The 21783-nt window shown below is 36.3% G+C and overlaps 1 protein-coding gene across 1 annotated transcript in view; it reads left to right on the top strand.

Annotated features, from left to right (window-relative positions):
* TMEM232 (transmembrane protein 232) overlaps positions 1-21783 on the top strand; it is a 266422-nt gene that overhangs the window by 117225 nt on the left and 127414 nt on the right. The window contains 1 exon segment of the mRNA XM_061188046.1: positions 17997-18244. Within this exon segment, the coding sequence (XP_061044029.1) occupies positions 17997-18244 (248 nt within the window).

Below are 21783 nucleotides of genomic sequence, written 5' to 3'. Positions count from 1 at the left end.
CCTTCATCAGTGTCTTATAGTTTTCAGAGTATAGGTCTTTCACCTCCTTGGTTAAGTTTATTCCTGGGTATTTTGTTCTTTTGGATGCAGTTTTAAATGGGGTTGTTTTCGACTCATAGACATAGAGAACAGACTTGTGGTTCCCAAGGGGGAGGCGGGGAAGGAGAGGGATGGACTGGGAGTTTGGGGTTAGTAGACATAAATTATTATATATAGGATGGATAAACAACAAAGTCCTACTGTGTACAACAGATTGTATATCCAATCTCCTGGGATAAACCATAATGGAAAAGAATATAAAAAGAATGTATATATGTGTATAACTGGGTCACTTTGCTGTACAGCAGGAATTAGCACAACATTGTAACTCAACTATACTTCAATAAAAAAAAATTTTTTAAATGCAGCATGTACCAAAAAAAAGGGATTGTTTTCTTGCTTTCTCTTTCTCATAGTTCATTATTAGTGTATAGAAAAGCAACAGATTTCTGTATATTATTCTTGTAGACTGTAACTTTACTGAATTCATTTATTAGTTTTAACTTTTTTTGGTGTAGACTTTAAGGTTTTCTACGTATAGTATTTTGTCATCTGCAAATAGTGACAGTTTTACTTCTTCCCTTCCAACTTGGATGCTTTTTATTTTTCTTGTCTGATTGCTGTGGCTAGGACTTACAATGCTATGTTAAATAGAAATGGTGAGAGTGGGCGTCCTTGTCCTGTTACTAATTTTAGAGGAAAAACTCATTTTTTTAACGATTGAGTATGATGTTAGCTATGGGTTTTTCATAAATGGGTTTTATTATGTTGAGATATTTTCCCTCTATGCCAAATTTGTTGAGAGTTTTTTATCATGAACGGGTGTTGAATTGTGTCAAATGTTTTTCCTGCATCTACTGAGATGATCATGTGATTTTTATCCTTCATTTTGTGAATTTGGGATATCACATTGGTTGATTTGCGTAAGTCGAACCATCCTTAAATCCCTGGAATACAGCCTACTTGTTCATGGTGTATGATCTTTTTTATATATTGTTGAATTCAGTTTGCTAATATTTTGTTGAGGATTTTTGCATCCATGTTCATCAAAGATACTGGCTTGTAATTTTGTTTTTTGTTGTGTCTGTCTGGTTTTGATATCAGGGTAATGGTAACCTTGTTGAATGAATTTGGGAGTGTTCCCTCCTCTTTAGTTTTTTGGAATAGTTTGAGGATAGGTGTTAATTCTCCTTTTTATGTTTGGTAGAATTCTCCTGTGAGGCCGTCTGATCCTGGACTTTTTTGGAAGTTTTTTGATACCGGATTCAATTTCATTTCTACTGATCAATCTGTTCAGACTGTCTATTTCTTCCTGATTTAGTCTTGAAAGATTATATGTTTCTAAGAGTTTGTCCATTTGTTCTTGGTTATGCAATTTGTTGGCAGATAACTATTTGTAGTATTCTCTCATTATTGTTTTTCTGTGATATCATTTGTAATTTCTCCTCTTTCATTTCTTATTTTGTTTGTGTCCTGTCTTTTGTTCTTGATGAGCCTAGCTAAAGGCTTATCAAATTTGTTTATTTTTCAAAAAAATCATCTCTTGGTTTCATTGATCTTTTCTATTGTCTTATTGGTCTCTATTTTATTTATTTCCTTATTACCTTTATTATTTCATTCCTTCTCCTGCCTTTGGGCTTTGTTTGTTCTTCTCTTTCTAATTCCTTTAGATGGTCGTTTAGGTTGTTTATTTGAGATTTTTGTTGTTTCATGAGGTAGGCCTCTATTGCTATAAACGTCCCTCTTAGAACTGCTTTTGCTGTGTCCCATAGATTTTGGAAAGTTTTGTTTTTATTTTCACTTGTCTCAAGGTATTTTCGGATTTTGTCTTTGATTTCTTTGTCGAACCATTGTTTTTCTTAGTAGCATGCTGCTTATTCGTCATGTGTTTGTGTTTTTCCCATTTTTCTTCTTATAATTGATTTCCAGTTTCATACTGGAAAAGATACTTGATATAATTTTTATCTAAAATTTGTTGAGACTTGTTTTGTGGCCTAGTATGTGATCTATCCTGGAGAACTTGCCATATGCACTTGAATCCAATATGTATTCTGCTGTCTTTGGATGGAATGTCCTGAGATATCTATTAAGTTCAACTGATCTAATATGTCACTTAAGGCAAATGTTTTCTTATTGATTTTTTGCCTGATGATCTGTCCATTTGTGTAAGTGAGCTTTTAAAGTTTCTTACTACTACTGTATTGTTTTCAATTTCTCCCTTTATGTCTGTTGCTATTTGCTTTATATATTTATGTGCTCCTATATTAGGTGCATACATGTTTATGAATGTTATATCTTCTTGTATTGATCCATTTATCATTATACAATGCCCTTTTTTGTCTTTTATTATAGACTTTGACTTTAATGTTTACTTTGTCTGATATGAGTATTGCTTTCCCAGCTTTTTTTTTCATTTCTATTTGCATGGAATATATTTTTCTATCCCCTCATTTTCAGTCTGCATGTGTCTTTAGCTCAAAAGTGAATCTCTTGTAGGCAACATGTAGATAGGTTTTGTTTTTTAATCCAATCAGCCACCTTATGTCCTGTGATTGGAGAATTTTGTCCATTGACATTTAAAGTGATTATTGATAGTTACGTACTTGTTGCCATTTTGTTATTTGTTTTCTGGTTGTTCTCTCTCCTTTTTTTAAAACTCATTTTGTGCCCTTTCAGGAAGATTTTTCATTATACCATTTCAACCCACCCCCTTTGTTTGTTTACTTGGTGGTCACACATTCCTTTATTTGTTACCCTGATGTTACAAAATGAATCCCTTATTATTGAATTCTAATGTAGGGAGATTTATATTTTCCTGGACCATAAAATCGTCTTATAATATTTTAACTCCTTTTCTTTCTCTTAAACAATTTTCCTGTTGAGCATTTAAACTGTGTGTGTTTCTCTGGGTGTGTTTCTGTGTTTTTTTGTGTGTGTGCATGGCTGCATGTGTGTGTGTTTACAGATACCAACATATTAATATTGTTTTATACACTCAGTATTCTTTAGATTTACTTATATATTTACATGTTTCTTTCCTTACTTTTCCTTCTTGAATTGCTGACCTTCCATATGGGATTATTTTTCTTTCACTCAAAGAAAATCCTTTCATATTCTTTTCATGAGCATCTGCTGGTGGCTAATTCTGTCAGTTTTTACTGACAAAAGGTTTTTATTCAATCTGATTTTGAAGGATAGTTTTATTGGCCAAGAATTTTATATTGGTATAGATATGACAAAGTTAAGTATCTGATTGCAGTGTTTGTTCTTTTCCTAGCTAATGGTTTTCCTCGTATCATTTTTATGATTTTGGTCATAAAGCCTTTTTTTTCAAATTATTTTTAGCTAATATATTTTTAATGTAAATTGCATATTAACATGTCTATACTAGGTTTCAGGAATAATAATGTCTAAACTAATGCCTTTAAATTCTCCACAGCTAATTATTCAAAAGACCAAAGTGATTAACATCTATTCAGTTTTCAGTTTTTCTCTTCTAAGGCTGAAACTCCCTTTTACGCTGAATTTCTCTGAGGAAAATGATACTCATATTTATTTCATGTTTTAAAAAGCTGCCTTCTTAAGCGAGTTAATAATGGTACCATAGAATAACTTAAACAACTAAATCACATCTATGAATCAGACAAAGCAAGATGATTTCAAAAGAATGAGTACCTTTGGTCTATAGGTGTAATGTGTTAGAGCAAATATTTTGAAATTATTAAAGTTGTACTATCCTGTCTGGAATAGTCTGAACACTTTCTATATAATTTATCTTTATAGGTGTGTTTAATTTTACAGTACAACATGAGCATGATATAATCAAATTTCCTTTCCTTTTCTTTCTTTTTGGCACTATCATGGCAACACTTACTTACAGTAATAAAATACAAAGGTTAGTTACTTGTTTTTAAACATGCTTAGTTTTTAAAAATTACTTAATAATTCCCACATACCATTAAACCACTTATATTATTGTCCTGTGATACCTCTTTGGGGAACAAATTCTATGGCATAAAATAGTTAGAAGCTTTCTTTTACAAGTGGTAAAAACTCTGTTAGTCTTTAGATGCTGCCTCACTGCTCAATGTGAATAGAGAACATCTAAAAAAAAAAAAAGCCCTATACAGTGCATACAGTGAAGGCTTGTGCCTCAGATGCTTTGATCTGAAATAAAATATTTATTCCACTTTTATTTCAGTTAATGCAAATGACTATGCTTATAGCAAAACCTTTGTTTATTCTTTCTTTCCTAACACCTTGCTCCCAGAACCTTTCCTTGTGTAAGGTAATCATCATATTACCTACACAGAGTGAAACATAGCCTTAATTATAAACTACTCTACATTAGAGTGGGAAGGATTTATTTCACAAGGATTGATGATACTTGTATGTTTATGGAATTAAGAGAGGTTTTCTCTTTTTACACTTTAAAAATAAATATGCAATTCATATGATAAACTATTGATTTTAATAAATTAAAATTTATACTTAATGCCTCAATTTATCTACATCACTGGTAAATCCTTTACTAACTGTATTATGTACTTTAATGTCTTGTATGTTTTTTTATCCAAAGTAGCATTCTATCATCTACAATTCTTTTTATATCTGTTCATAAAATTTGATACTTAATGGAAGTTAGATGAGAGGTGAGATATTTAATAGCAAATTTGAAATGAAAAACATTTCTAAATATCCCTAAACATGAACCCTTCATCTGACAAATTCAATATAAACCCAACTGTTGCCTGAGTATTTGGGAAAGAAATAAAAACTGTCATATAGTCACAGTGGCATAATAAACAAATGTTAATTGATGTGCTTTGTTTGAAATACTTCCATGGAGACTTGCAATGAGCAAGGCTCTTCTGTATAGGCAATTCAGCAGCATATGTTGGCACATCTAGGAAAAGTCATCATGTATAAATGCTTTCTGCCATCTGGTATATGACCTAAAATATCAAAAGGAAATATGTACAACTAAAATGAATATGTGACTTTATTCAGAGTACCTTTGACTCATTAGGTAAAGCCCTTGCTGGTTAACATTTCATGGTGATATCTTTAAAATAAAATTTGTTTTTATTCTTAATGATATTTCCATACTCCTAATGTACTTTTTCTATTTATTGGAGTATAATTGCTTTACAATGTTATGTTAGTTTCTGCTGTACAATGAAGTGAATCAGCTATATGTATACATATATCCCCTCCATCTTGGACTTCCCCCCCGCCACCATCCCACCCATCTAGATTGTCACAGAGCACCAAGCTGAGCTCCCTGTGCTATATAGCAGGTTCCCACTACCTATCTCTTTTACACATGGTAGTGTATTTATGCCAAACCTAATCTCCCAGTTCGTTCCATCCTCCCTTTCCCCACAGTGTCCACATGTCGGTTCTCTACATCTACGTCTCTATTCCTGCCCTGCAGATAGGTGCATCTGTACCATTTTTCTAGATTCCACATGTATATGTCAATATATGATATTTGTTTTTCTGTTTCTGACTTCACTCTGTATGACAGACTCTAGGTCCATCCACAACTCTACAACTTACCCAATTTCTTTCCGTTTTATGGCTGAGTAATATTCTATTATATATCTGTACCACATCTTCTTTATCCATTCATCTGTCATTGGACACTTAGACTGTTTCCATGTCCTGGCTATTGTAAATAGAGCTGCAATGAACATTGGGGTGCACGTGTCTGTTTGAATCACAGTTTTCTCAGGGTATATGCCCAGTAATGGGATTGCTGGCTCATATGGTAGTTCTATTTTTAGTTTTTTTAAGGAACTTCCATACTGTTCTCCATAGTGGCTGTATCAATTTACATTCCCACCATCAGTGCAAAAGGGTTCCCTTTTCTCCACACCCTCTCCAGCATTTATTGTTTGTAGATTTTTTGATGATGGCCATTCTGACCAGTGTGAGGTGATACCTCATTGTAGTTTTGCATTGGTCTAATAATTAGTGATGTTGAGCAGCCTTTCTTGTGCCTCTTGGCCATCTGTATGTCTTTGGGGAAATGTCTGTTTAGGACTTCTGCCCATTTTTTGATTCGGTTGTTTGTTTTTCTGATACGGAGCTCCAAGACCTGTTTGTATATTTTGGAGATTAATCCTTTGTCAGTTGCTTCATTTGCAAATATTTTTTCCCATTCTAAGGGTTGTCTTTTCATCTTGTTTATAGTTTCCTTTGCTGTGCAAAAGCTTTTAAGTTTCATTAGGTCCCATTTGTTTATTTTTGTTTTTATTTTCATTACTCTAGGAGGTGGGTCAAAAAGGATCTTGCTGTGATTTATGTCAAAGAGAGTTTTTCCTATGTTTTCCTCTAAGAGTTTTATAGTGTCTGGTCTTACATTTAGATCTTTAATCCATTTTGAGTTTATTTTTGTGTATGGTGTTAGGGAGTATTCTAATTTCATTCTTTTACATGTAGCTGTCCAGTTTTCCCAGCACCACTTATTGAAGAGTCTGTCTTTTCTCCATTTTATGTTCTTGCCTCCTTCGTCATAAATTAGGTGACCATATGTGCATGGGTTTATCTCTGGGCTTTCTATCCTGTACCATTGATCTATATTTCTGTTTTTGTGCCAGTACCATACTGTCTTGATTACTGTAGCTTTGTAGTATAGTTTGAAGTCTGGGAGCCAGATTCTGCCAGCTCTGTTGTTCTTTCTCAAGATTGCTTTGGTTATTTGGCGTCTTTTGTGTTTCCATACAAATTGTAAAAAATTTTTGTTCTAATTCTGTGAAGAATGCCATTGGTAGTGTGATAGGGATTGCATTGGATCTGTAGATTGCTTTGGGTAGTATAGTTATTTTCACAATGTTGATTCTTCCAATCCAAGAGCATGGTATATTTCTCCATCTGTTTATGTCATCTTTGGTTTCTTTCACCAGTGTTTTATTGTTTTCTGAGTACAAGTCTTTTGTCTCCTTAGGTAGGTTTATTCCTAGCTATTTTATTCTTTTTATTGCAGTGGTGAATGGGATTGTTTCCTTAATTACTCTTTTTGATCTTTCATTGTTAGTGTGTAGGAATGCAAGTGATTTCTGTGCATTAATTTTGTATCCTGCAACCTTAACAAATTCACTGATTAGTTCTAGTAGTTTTATTGTGACATCTTTAGGATTTTCTGTGTATAGTATCATGTCATCTGCAAACAGGGACAGTTTTACTACTTCTTTTCCAATTTGTATTCCTTTTTTTAATTTTTACTTTTATATAATTTGATCTTTATTTTTAATTTTTTGAATTTTATTTTATTTATTTATTTTTTATACAGCAGGTTCTTATTAGTTATATATTTTATACATAATAATGTATATATGTCAATCCCAGTCTCCCAATTCATCCCACCACCACCACCACCCTCCCCTGCTTTCCCCTTTGGTGTCCATACGTGTGTTCTCTACATCTGTGTTTCGATTTCTGCCTTGCAAACAGTTCATCTGTACCATTTTTGTAGATTCCACATATATGTGTTAATATATGATATTTGTTTTTCTATTTCTGACTTATTTCACTCTGTATGACAGTCTCTAGATCCATCCACATCTCTACAAATGAACCAATTTTGTTCTTTTTTATGGCTGAGTAATATTCCATTGTATATGTGTACCACATCTTCTTTATCCATTTGTCTGTTGATAGGCATTTAGGTTGCTTAAATGACCTGGCTATGGTAAATAGTGCTGCAGTGAACATTGGGGTGCATGTGTTTTTTTGAATTATGGTTTTCTCTGGGTATATGCCCAGTAGTGGGATTGCTGGGTCATATGGTAATTCTATTTTTAGTTTTTTAAGGAACGTCCATACTGTTCTCCACAGTGGCTGTATCAATTTGTATTCCCACCAACAGTGCAAGAGGGTTCCCTTCTCTCCACACCCTCTCCAGCATTTGTTGTTTGTAGATTTTCTGATGATGCCCATTCTAACTGGTGTGAGGTGATACCTCATTGTAGTTTTGATTTGCATTTCTCTAATAATTAGTGATGTTGAGCAGCCTTTCCTGTGCCTCTTAGCCATCTGTATGTCTTCTTTGGAGAAATGTCTATTTAGGTCTTCTGCCCGTTTTTTGATTGGGTTATTTTTTTAATATGGAGCTTCATGAGCTGTTTATATATTTTGGAGATTAATCCTTTGTCTGTTGATTCGTTTGCAAATATTTTCTCCCATTCTGAGGGTTGTCTTTTCGTCTTGTTTATAGTTTCCTTTGCTGTACAAAAGCTTTTAAGTTTCATTAGTTCCCATTTGTTTATTTATGTTTTTATTTCAATTACTTTGGGAGGTGGGTCACAAAAGATCTTGCTGTGATTTATGTCAAAGAGTGTTCTTCCTATGTTTTCTTCTAAGAGTTTTATAGTGTCAGGTCTTACATTTAGGTCTTTAATCCATTTTCAGTTTATTTTTGTGTATGGTGTTAGGGAGTCTTCTAATTTCATTCTTTTACATGTAGCTGTCCAGTTTTCCCAGCACCACTTATTGAAGACACTGTGTTTTCTCCATTGTATATCCTTGCCTCCTTTGTCATAGATTAGTTAACCACAGGTGTGTGGGTTTATCTCTGGTTTTCTATATTGTTCCATTGATCTGTATTTCTGTTTTTATGCCAGTGCCATATTGTCTTGATTACTGTAGCTTTGTAGTATAGTCTGAAGTCAGGGAGTCCAGTTCCTCCAACTCCGTTTTTTTCCCTCAAGATTGCTTTGTTTATTTGGGGTCTTTTGTGTCTCCATACAAATTTTAAGATTTTTCATTCTAGCCCTGTAAAAAATGCCATTGGTTATTTGATAGGGATTGCATTGAATCTGTAGATTGCTTTGGGTAGTATAGTCATTTTCACAATGTTGATTCTTCCAATCCATGAACATGGTATATCTCTCCATCTGTTTATGTCATCTTTGATTTCTTTCATCAGTGTCTTGTAGTTTTCTGAGTACAGTCTTTTGTCTCCTTAGGTAGGTTTATTCCTAGGTATTTTATTCTTTTTGTTGCAATGGTGAATGTGATTGTTCCCTTAATTTTTCTTTCTGATCTTTCATTGTTAGTGTATAGGAATGCAAGAGATTTCTGTGCATTAATTTTGTATACTGACACTTCCCCAAATTCATTGATTAGCTCTAGTAGTTCTGGTGGCATCTTTAGGATTTTCTGTGTATAGTATCATGTCATCTGCAAACATTGACAGTTTTACTTCTTTTCCAATTTGTATTCCTTTTCTTTCTCTTCTCTGATTGCTGTGGCTAGGACTTCAACAACTATGTTGAATAGTAGTGGCAAGAGTGGACATCCTTGTCTTGTTCCTGATCTTAGAGGAAATGCTTTCACTTTTTCACCATTGTGAATGATGTTTGCTGTGGGTTTCTCATATATGGCCTTTATTATGTTCAGGTAGGTTCCCTCTATGACCACTTTCTGAAGAGTTTTTATAAATGGGTGTTGAATTTTGTCAAAAGCTTTTTCTGCCTCTATTGAGATGATCATATGGTTTTTATTCTTCAGTTTGTTAATATGGTGTATCACATTGTTTGATTTTCATATACTGAAGAATCCTTGTATCACTGGGATAAATCCCACTTGATCATGGTGTATGATCCTTTTAATGTGCTGTTGGATTCTGTTTGCTAGTATTTTGTTGAGGATTTTTACATCTATAATCATCAGTGATATTGGTCTGTAAATTTCTTTTTTTTGTGATATCTTTGTCTGGTTTTGGTATCAGGGTGATGGTGGCCTTGTAGAATGAGTTTGGGAGTGTTCCTTCCTCTGCAATTTTCTGGATGAGTTTGAGAACAATGGGTGTCAGCTCTTCTCTAAATGTTTGATAGAATTCACCTGTGAAGCCATCTGGTCCTGGACTTTTGTTTGTTAGAAGATTTTAAATTACAGTTTTAATTTCATTACTTGTGATAAGTCTGTTTATATTTTCTAATTCTTCCAGGTTCAGTCTTGGAAAATTGTACCCTTCCAAGAATTTGTCCAGTTTTTCATGGTTGTCCATTTTATTGGCATATAGTTGTTTGTAGTAGTCTCTTATAATCCTTAGTATTTCTGCGGTGTCAGTTGTGATTTCTCCTTTTTCATTTCTAATTTTATTAATTTGCATCCTCTACCTTTTTTTTCTTGATGAGTTTGGCTAAAGGTTTATCAATTTTTAAAATCTTCTCAAAGAACCAAATTTTAGTTTTATTGATCTTTGCTATTTTTTCTTCATTTCTATTTCACTTATTTCAGCTTTGATTTTTATGATTTCTTTCCTTCTAATAATTTTGGGTTTTCTTTGTTCTTCTTTCTCTAGTTGCTTTAGATGTGGGTCTTTTTATTCTCTTGTGTTTCCTGCCTAGAAAAGTTTCTTTAGCATTTGTTGTAAAGCTGGTTTGGTGGTGCTGAATTCTGTAGCTTTTGCTTGTCTGAAAAGCTTTTGATTTCTCCATCGAATCGGAATGAAATCCTTGCTGGGTAGAGTAATCTTGGTTGTAGGTTTTACTCTTTTATCACTTTAAGTATGTGCTGCCACTGCCTTCTGGCCTGCAGAGTTTCTGCTGAAAAATCAGCGTTAACCTTATGGGGATTCCTTTGTATGTTATTTTTTGCTTTTCCCTTGCTGCTTTTAATATTTCTTCTTTGAATTTAATTTTAGTTAGTTTGATTAATATGTGTCTTGGTGTGTTTCTCCTAGGGTTTAACCTGTATGGGACTCTGCACTTCCTGGACTTGGGTGACTATTTCCTTTCCCGTGTTAGGGAATTTTTCCACTATAATCTCTTTGAATATTTTCTCAGACCCTTTCTTTTTCTCTTCTTCTTCTGGGACCCCTATAATTCGAATGTTGGTGCGTTTAGTGTTGTACAAGAGGTCTCTGAGATTGTCTTCAATTCTTTTCATTGTTTTATCTTTATTCTGCTCCTCATCAGTTATTTCCACCATTCTTTCTTCCAGCTCACTTATTTGTTCTTCTCCCTTAGTTATACTGTTATTGACTCCTTCTTGTGTATTTTTCATTTTAGTTATTGTGTTGTTTATCTCTGTTCTTTAGTTCTTCTAGATCTTTGTTAAACATTTCTTGTATTTTCTTGATCTGTGCCTCCATTCTGTTTCCAAGATTCTGGTTCATCTTTACTATCATTACTCTGAATTGTTTTTCAGGAAGGTTGCCTATTTCCTCTTCATTTATTGGTCTTGTAATTTTTTACCTTGCTCCTTCATCAGTGACATATTTTTTTGTCATCTCAGTTTTTTTTTTTTGATGGGTGGGATTGTGTTCCTGTCTTACTGGTTGTTTGGCCTGAGGCTTCCAGCACTTGAGTTTGTGGGCTGCTGGGTACAGCTGGGTCTTGGTGTCGAGATGAGGACCTGTGGGAGACCTCACTGTGATGAATATTCCCTGGGTCTGAGGTTTTCTGTTAGTCCAGTGGTTTGGACTCAGAGCCCCCATCACAGGAGCTCAGGCCCCACCCCCAACTCGTGAACCAAGATTCCACAAGCCACGCAGGTCTGCAAAAGAAAGAAAAGAAAATAAGGAGCCGATCAATAACAGAGTAAAAAATAAAATAAAATTAGAAAACTAACAGATATGTTAGAAAAAATAAAAAATAAATAAATATATAGATGAAACAACAACCAGAAGGTAAAAGAGAACCACAATAGAAAAAGACAGGAGGAAAAAAAAAAAGCCAGAAAAGGCCTTGCCTGTGTGTGCCAGGACTTAGGTAGGGGCGGGGTTTAGGCGGTAGGCAGGGCCTATGCTTCAGACCCAACAGGGCCATAAAAGGCACTGGGAGGGGTGGGTGGTGGTGCTTAGGCTCAGCACGGTAGGAGGGTCCAGCAGTGCCTCTAGCCTTGGAGGGTGGAGGACCAGGTCCAGGACCCCAGCAGGCTCCCTGGGCCCAAGTGGGTGGGGGAAATGCTAGGTCTGTTCCCCTAATTCTCCTATCCCAGAGGGTCCCTCCCCTTTGGTCTCTCTTCTTCTTCCCCCCCCCCTCCTATGCCCCTAGGACCCACGTGGCTGGAGAGGGCCCAGGAAGGCAGGGGACCAGACCCAGAAGCCCAACAGGCTTTCTGGGGCTGAGTGGGTGGGGGAAACGCCTGTGGTGCTTCCCCTGATCCTCCGGTCCTGGAGGTTCCCCTCCCATCTGCCTCTCCTCCTCTTCCCCCCTCTTGCCTCTCTCCTACGCCCCTAGGACCCCCATGGCCAGAGGGTGTCTTGGAGGATGGAGAACTATGGCTGGGAGCCCAGCAGGCTTCCCGGGGCCCAAGTGGGTGGGGTAAACACCCTCCGTGCCTCCCCTGATCCTCCATCCCGGAGGGCCCCTCCCCTTCCGCCTCTCCTCTTCTCCCCCTGCCTCCCTCCTACGCCCCTAGGACCAATGCGCCCTGGAAGGGGCCCCGGTGAACAGAGGACCTGGCCAGGGAGCCCAGCAGGCTTCTGGAGGCCCAAGAGGGTGGGGGAAATGCCCGCGGTGCCTCCTCTGATCCTCCGATCCCAGAGGGCCACTTCGCAACCACCTCTCCTTTTCTTCCCCCCATTCCAGGACCAATGCAGCCAGAGGGGGCCCTGGAAGGCAAAAGACCTGAACCAGGACCCCAGCAGGCTTCCCAGGGCCCGAATGGGTGGGGGGAACGCCCTCCACACCTCTGCTGATTTTCTGGTCCTGGAGGGTCCCACTGTCTGCCTCTCCTCCTCTTTCCCTCCTCCCTTCCCTCCCTCCCTCCCTCCCTCCCTCCCATGCCCTTAGGACCCACAAGGTCAGAGGGGGCCCTGGAGGATGGAGGACCAGGACCGGTAGCCTAGCAGGCTTCCTAGGGCCCAAGTGGGTGGGGGAAACGCCCTCCGTGCCTCCCCTGACCCTCCAGTCCCAGAGGGCCCCTCCCCATCCGCCTCTCCTATTCTCCCCCCACCTCCCTCCTACACTCCTAGGACCCACATGGCCCAGAGGGGGCTCCAGAGAACAGAGGACCAGGTCTGGGAGCCCAGCAGGCCTCCCAGGACCCACTTGGGCAGGGGAAATGCTAGGTGCACTCCCCCCTGATCCTCCAAGCTCCCAAAGGTCCTGCCAGGCGTGGGAACCCCTCCCCTCTCCCAGCCACCCCTCAGGGGCGCTGGTCCTGTCTGGCCTCCACTTCTCCTCCCCCTCACTCCCCTCCATTGCTTGGGGTTCCTCCCATTTCCTTGGGTATTGAGGTCCCCCACCAGCATCCAGCAGGTGTCCTAGTTGTAGGGAGACGTGAACTCCACATCCTTCCATGCTGCCATCTTCCTAATGTACTCTTTAAGCAGCAAAATAGAATAAACAGCACTATTCGTTTCTATTCTCTCAATAACGGTCTCTCTCATCCCCCACATATGGCTCTTCTTTTGACATAAATGGAAACTCTTAAACATGGAAATGGAGGTGTATTTTTGAAAGAGTGTGGTTTCTTTAAATACTTATGAATAGAATTCCAGTATAACAGATATGTTGTTTTAAGAAAACAAAAATATTTGTAGAGTTTTTACAATGCACCAGCCACTGTGCTAAGTATCTTACCTTTATTAACTCATCTAAGCCTTATAACTCTCCCACCACCAGCATCACCCATACAGATAAAGGATCTGAGTCTAAACAAGATTAAAAGAAGTAGCTGGTGGTGAACGCACCTATGAGTGAGTTTAACCCAAAGGCTTTGCCATTTCCATGTCATCCTGCCTCCAAAATTAGATATAAACAAGGAACTAACATTTATTGAAGAACTTTCGTGTGCCAGACACTATGCTAGAAAATATATTCACGTTTTGTGTTTAATTTTTACAGTAACCTAGAAAGGACAGTATTATTATTATTCTATTTTAGGAATGAAGAAACATGCTTAGAGAGGTTAAGTAACTTGTGCAAGATCACACAACTTGTAAAGTGGGAAAATGGATATTCCCATCTAGTCCTTTTCTTAATCTACTACATCAGTCCTTTTTAAACTTTAATATATTCAGGAGTAGGGCCTGAAATTCTCTATTTAGAACATGCTCCTAGGTAATGACAATAATAATGGTCTAAGGACCACAATTTTAGTAACAAGTAGTTACTCATGCTGTCCTCCTTTGTGAGATTTTATAACTCCTGTAGGAAATAACCGTTTGAGACCACCAATAAGTCACTTATATTTAAATTTTGAAGTTTGAAGAAAAAATTGTAAGTTTTTTCACAAATAAGTTAAATGTTCCCAGGTCTAAGACTACTTAAGGACAGGTGGAGACCAAAAACAGAGACATAGTAAGAGATGGAGACAACATTTAATGCAAACTATGGCACAATGGCTTAATATCCTATTTCTTTCTCTTTTATTCCCTTATGTTGAGGGTAGTGTGAGTTAGCTTAAATTTCGGTACTACATTTCCCTAATTATTGATGGAAAATTCAGAACTCTGGACAGGCTTTTATTTTCTTTTGTATTGCTACTACATCATAATTCCTTGCATAATTTCACCTGCTCTGACATCCATCTTCTTGCCAACCTAAATGAATCCTGGTTTTTACCATCATTATGCCCAATATAAAGACAGAAGGGTGGGTATCTGACCTTGCATGTTGCTACAATCTATGTGAGAGAGAAATATTCTTCAGGAATACCACTTTTTCAATTTTAATACTAAATCAGTAAAATTATCATAGATAATAAAAAATTGCCATTTGTTTCTTAATAAAAAATGTCAAGTTTCAACAATGCAATAAGAAAAATCCTGAATTTTAAAGCTTTCATGGCATTGCTAAGAAAATAGGCACACATGATAAAAATGTAAATGTATAAATAATGTATAAAGATTGGAGTTTGGGGTAGTAAATTCATGAATTTGGAATCTAAACAATGGTCATTAATATTTTGGGTAAGTTCACTTCCAAGAAGTATAGATTTATACTTATGCACCATTGGCATAGATAAATTCATAGTCTCTGAATTTTAAAATGAGAATAATATCTTTAAGAGAAGGAAGACTCTTTAGAATAGAGCTGACTATGGAAGTATAATCCTATTTGATAAATTTGTTAATATAAAAGTAGCTATGTAACAAATTTGTTTTCAGCATGAAGAGGTTAGATCAAGTCTTCTCAAGATTGGTGGTGGAAGGATCTTATAAAAGCCAGAGCATCAGTGTCTGTCTTAGGGTAGCCCTGAAGCAACTGATGCCTATTGTGCTTCTCACTATTGGCTAGACAGATCATCCTTTGTCATCTAAGTGAATCCTCACAAAACTCTGAGGTGGTAATTATTATCTCCACATCACAAATGAAAAACAAAATGGAACCAAACTAAACACAAAATATAGACCTGGAGAGGTTAACTAAATTCCCCAAGCTTGCATTTTAAATTCCTAAGTGGAATAGCCAGACCTGATTTCAGATCTTTCTAACTGCAAAGCCCCATATTCTTTCCTGGCTTTTTCCTGCAGGAAAACAAACAAAACCTTTTATAGATAAGGCAAATATGCCTTTGACCGATATTTGAAGCTACATTTCCGTAAGTTGAATGCCTTGGACAACATTGAGGGCGGAAAATTAACCTGGGCTTTCAACCAGGGAACCATCGTGAAAGATATGGCAATGCCTTCATTTTGCTATTTGAGAGAGCTGGCATCTGGATCTATATAACCTATCCAGTCTGGGAGGGAAGAAAGCAAAGCGTAGCCAAATGAGACAAAATGAAAAAAGCATTAAGATTCTATAATGCAGGGTAATGCTCTCCTGGAAACAATGTATTTTACCAGAAATTATGTGATGAGAAGACATTATTTTTGTTGGTCCATTCACTTACACATTTATTAATTCATCATTCTCTAAGCAATCGAAGAGCTCATAGTAGTATGTTTGTGCAACTATATGTTGTTATTGATTTTGAAGTACCTTTTCTTATGAAAAAATTAATCCAGAGAAACTAAGCAGAATAAACAGCCCAGGTATTGTGATTACCATTTTACAGATGAACATGCAGACTTTGAGACATTAAATAATGTCCTAAAAATCACAACAGCTACTGAGTGTTCTTGGCACAATTTAATTACTTGTTTGAAATTGAATGCTCTTTCCATGATTTCGACCTAGTTAATAAGCAAGATACACGCCTGGGAATAGTATAAACATAATTGTATACTGATTTCAACATCCAGAGATAATTGAAATCAAAGATATTTAAGAATAGGTATATTTCAATGAGGGCTAGTGATAAAGTTCCTTTTCTGAAATAGTGAAAATACAGCTCTCTTTTTTAAATGTCAGTATTAATTTTCTAGCACTTTGAGGCTATTTTGAGTCCTCATTTCATTTTTTTGATGCTTACCTATTTGCATGATTTTCACCGTATTTTTTTTACACATGTTTTTTGCATGTTATTCTTTCTCATCATTTCACAGTATTCCATATGTATTTACTTTGCCTTTTGCTATTTTCCTTATTGCTTTAAACCTTTATTTTTTCAATCTTTATCATAAGATTGTTCTCATTTTTTCCACTGTAATTTTGTCTAGATAATGCAATAGTCAGTCTTTAAATAGTAATTTCAGTAATCCTGATCTTGGAATCCTAAAGAGGTTAGTTAGATATTCATATGCAGAAAAACATTTTTCATTCCTTTGTTTTCTACCATAGGATCTATAGACATTTAAAATGAATCCTGAGTGACTGGTAATGAGCTGCCCAAAGATGGATAATATTAAATAAAACTGTAAGAACTTAAATAATAGGAGGCAGCACCTAACTTAGTTATGAGGAAGAGAGTTTTTAATATTAGCATACTGTAAACACTAAAAGTATAATACGTGACATTTTGAAACTTACATCTTCATTTATTATTACTGATACCAGCCAAGGAAAACATGCCTCTAGCTATCTCAAAAGAAGATATAGGGGGCTTCTCTGGTGGCACAGTGGTTGAGAGTCTGCCTGCTAATGCAGGGGACACGGGTTCGAGCCCTGGTCTGGGAAGATCCCACGTGCTGCAGAGCAGCTAGGCCCGTGGGCCACAACTACTGAGCCTGCGCATCTGGAGCCTGTGCTCCGCAGCGAGAGAGGCCACGATAGTGAGAGGCCCGCGCACCGCGATGAAGAGTAGCCCCTGCTTGCCGTAACTAGAGAAAGCCCTCGCACAGAAACAAAGACCCAACACAGCCAAAAATAAATAAAAACAAAACAAAACAAAAAAAACCCACAAATGAGTTAAAAAAAAAAAAGATATAATTAAAAATCAGTCATGGACATTATTGAATATAAATAGGAAAATTCAGAAAATTGCTCTTTCCTGAATAAAAATTGCTTAAGTATTGTGGAATTTTTGTGGGTTTTTTTTGTTTTGTTTTGTTTTTATTTATTTTTGGCTGTGTTGGGTCTTTGTTTCTGTGTGAGGGCTTTCTCTAGTTAGGTTTTAGGAATTAGGAATTAGGTTTTTTTCTATATTAGGACATATTCAATTTAATATAGATCTAAATCATAGAGCATCTCCAATGAAAGCTAAATATAAAGCCCTTTTTGTTTTTTACTTTACTCAAGTTTTGTGCTATAGAAATTTTCTGTTGACTTCAAGGAAAGTTTAGATTATGCACAGAGAAATGAAATTCTGACTTAATAAAACATCTGTATTACTTCAACTGATTGCTTAATTTCTTATTAAATAAATATTACAAATGCTTATGAAATTCTTGTGTGGGAAGTATACAAATTTAAAATAGAAATTATATCATTACATTTTTGAAATTTCAAGACTGATTTCCTTCATGCTTAATTGTTTATTTCATTGAAAATTCTTGTTACGATTTTTAAAATCTTTTGGGGAACTGCGTTTTTCTTTTAAAGCTTATTTTAATAGGAAGAATGCAACATTAGTCAAAGAAAATAAACACACATTTTAACTTTAATAATAATACATCATTTTTTCTCATTTAATTCTATGTCAACTGGTTATTTTTTCTTTTCTTTCAACAGGCTGAGATAAATGACCCAACTGATCCTTTCACAAGTTATAGTACAAAAGTTTCATCAAATGTAGGGGATGAAAATTTCTCCAAATATATAGGATGGAGAATTGCCAACATACTTTCCAAACTATTCTTCCCTTCCACTGATACCTGTGTTCTTCCTTTGAAAAAACCATTGATAAAACAGCACCAAATGAAATATCTGAACAAAAAGCAGGATTCCATGAAGAAGAGAGTTCTACAATTTACTGTAAGGTAAAGTGAAGCACTATTCAAAATAGTTGTTATTCTAACATATTACATTTTGGAGTTATATAAATTTTATATAATCATGTGCCACATTATTTAACTCAGTTTCTCTTTTTTAATTCAAATCTTGGCTCCACCACCTCCTAGATATTTTATCATAAGCAAGTATTCCTTTCTCAGAAAGTATTTCCTCATGCTTAAAATAGGTATTATTATGTAATATAAATCAATGTTTTAATAAAGTGAAAGCCTCTCTTCCATAGTGACCTACATTTGCCTAGTTTACCCCCATCTCTCCCTATCATTAAATGCTGTGTATCCTTCCAGCATCTATAGAATGTCAATATAATAAATTATAAGTATATTTAAAATTTTCTCTCCATTTTCCACTATGGTTTATGGATTTTTAAAAGTCTTTTTGGGAAAGTTCTTTTCATTTCAAGATTAAAATGTCACATTTCTCCTAGTACTTTTAAGGATTCATTTTGAACACTTTAATCATTGGTCCATTTGAAATTTTTTCTGGTATGTGGTGTGAGGTATAGATCCATGTGGCTACTCAATTGTCCCAGCAATATTTATTGAGTGATCTATCTCCCTTCAATATTTTTCCCTGATTTTAAATATCTTTATCAAATACGAAATGCCCATTTATTTTCTTTTTCTATGTTCTAAAATAATTTCAATAATTTGGAATTATCTACTCTTTTAAGCTTTGGTAGAATTTCCTCTTAAACCATTAGTACCTTATAGCTCTTCTAAGGGTAGTTCTTTGTCAAATTCTTCTGTTTTATGTGGCTCTTGGCAGGGCTTATATTCAGCCATAATGTGCAGGTACAGCTGGATTCCATTCTTACTGTTTGAGGCCCCTGCCATAAAAGTATCTGGAGTATCAGTCCTGAATATCGGTCTCTTTAGATCTTTCTCCTTCTTTTTAAGTCAATTTTAGCAAATTATGCTTTCTTTAAATATTACATGTTTTATTCCATTTTTCTGAATTTTTTGGCCATAATTGAACAAAATAGCATCTTAAGATTCCTTCTGTTTTCTGTTTCTGTGGTTATCCCCTTCCCCTTAACTAATTCTCATTTTGTGTATTTGCATTTTGTCCCTTTTACGCTTCTTAAGTAGTTTGTTTGGTATTTTATCTATTTTATATTATTTTTTCAATGAACCAGCTTTTGGATTGTAACTCATGTATTTTTGTTCTTATGTTTATGAGTCTGTTACTACTTCTTTTCTTTGATCTATTTTGTGGCTTACTTTTCTTGAAGAAGATGCTAAATTATTTGGGAAGTTTTCTTCCTCAGCATTTGCCTAACTCATTATCTGAGTTCCAAAATCATGTGACCGTTGCTGCCCAAAGGTGGACTTTAGTGCAGGGGTAATAACTGGGTGAAACAAGGCGAGGAGGAAAGTTTTCCTTTTGTGCACACAAATAGTCAAGAGAAAAATAGACACATGCTTGAGAAGAGTTTTGACACAGGTTTAAGCATTTATTCAAGAATTCTAAAGCCAGTGAGGAATATATGTAGAGCTGAGATTAAGGATCACACAGCCTGCATTTTAGTAGTCTCATGTGCGGTGCAGGAATAAATAGTATAAAAATGTTCTTCAGCATGTGTTATAAATATCTATAAAATTGCAATATGTTCAAGGTGTAATGGAAAGGCCAGCTTTAAATGTTATGAGTATTGAGATTTACTTTTGAATCCCCAAATGTCTTCTGTACATTTTCAAGGACCGCAGACACGGAAGAAAAATCAGTCTGGGACCACAGAGAGGACAGTGTACTTTGGTTTCTCATCATGGTCAGTTAAAGGAAAAGATAGAAAGAAAGAAACTAGAAAAATAAAAGAAACGGGGTATTGACCGAAGGAGATTAAAGAAACAGTGGGGGAAAGGGTAAATAGACAGTAAAAAGGCAGTTGGAGATGAATGATGCCCACTGGGACACAGAAAGGAAGGACCTAGAGAGATAGAGATAAGGCGACATATTGGGAATGCTTAAAATAGCAGAACAGAGAAATAAACGTTAGGAGCAGAAAGAAAGATGAAAGAGATCAAAAGGAAAGGGAGAAGATATAAGTAAGGGGAGAGACATACTGAGAATGGAAAGTACAATGGAGACATATGCACAGGGTTTGGGGACAGGGGTAGAGAATATGCAGGGTCAGAGAAGGAGGCATAAGAGGCAAGGGGTGGGGTTAAGACCCAAAGAGTCCTGTAGGTTTTGAAGGATTAGTATATGAGATTTCTCCTCAGCCTACAGTTCATTACATAAATGAGAATCATCCATCACTGATCTTTAAAAAATGTTATCTTCTTATCCATTTTTTCACAGCTCATTACAGCCTCTAGAAATTAAACTTAGGGTCTCTGGCTTGAATGAGAGCCACAGCAGCACAGCAGCCTGAGCTTCCCTCTAGCAGAAGTCCCTCGGGGCGGCCCAGGGTGACTTTCACATTGCACCCTTCACGCTGTAGAGCATGGGAACTGTGCCCCCTGGAGTTGTGCATATTGCCAGCTCCAGTCAGGGGTGACCTGATCCCTGGCTACAACAGATGTGAGTGGAATAGGGCTAGAGCTCAGTGACATCAAGACAAAGGCTAGGTCAGTCCTGGTTGAACAGTCTCTACTGTCTGTTTGGGGTACGGGATAGACCTGCTTTTAAAAAAGTTGTTGAAAAGCATGTTTAAGCTTTAACTTTAACTTTTAATGCATTGAAAACATGGCTCTGGCTCACTAAACATTAACTGTGGGAAATGTTGTTTCTTCCCTTTGCTTGGTTCTCCATCTAGTCAACAGTCCCGTAGCTATAGCTCCTTTTGTCATTTCTCCACCTCCTCCCACGTCCAGGTCCACAGACTGGAATTAATGCAGTTAATGAACTTCTGAGCATGGTGGAGTCCTATAGGTAAAGCACAAAGACATAATTTAAAGCCCACTGTATGCTTAGTTCTTTTTCACCTTTTAAAGGTCTTCTTGCATAGGGTCATATCACCAATTCCTTATCACGTATTCCTAGAAAGCTCCATTTTGTGTTTTCATCAAAAAGCAATGTGTAAGATGGCAAGAAGGCCAACATTTAAGGACTCCTACAGAAGATGGGGCACATTTAAGAGGTAGGAAGACAGGAAATTTAAGATAATATGTTTCTCTCTTGCCATGGAGCACTAAAGTGTACCTATTTCAGTGTGAAAATGTGAACATTTACCAGTAAGGAGAAAATAGGAGCTTCCTTATTGCTGAAGCATCCACTATATCTGATGACCTATCACTTTTTCCCCAAAATATTTTTCTTCACTTGTGTTTTTAGCCTGTAAAATTCTCTCAAAATGGGAATTCTTTCTTTATATGTGTATAAATATATATATTTTGCTTTGAATGACTTGCAGATCTGACCTCTTTCCTTTACAAAATTTTTCAAAAGAAAATTCATTGTTTTGCTTCTGTACATTGAATTTTTGGGGTTTTGCTTTTTAGTGGGACATGCTGTTGGATGCATGCTCTTCTTGCCCCTCAGCATTTTTTTTAAAAAATGA

The sequence above is a fragment of the Eubalaena glacialis genome, chromosome 4 (genome assembly GCF_028564815.1).
Source record: "Eubalaena glacialis isolate mEubGla1 chromosome 4, mEubGla1.1.hap2.+ XY, whole genome shotgun sequence".
NCBI classification, from domain to species: Eukaryota; Metazoa; Chordata; class Mammalia; order Artiodactyla; family Balaenidae; genus Eubalaena; species Eubalaena glacialis.
This window is presented reverse-complemented; position numbering and strand designations above follow the sequence as displayed.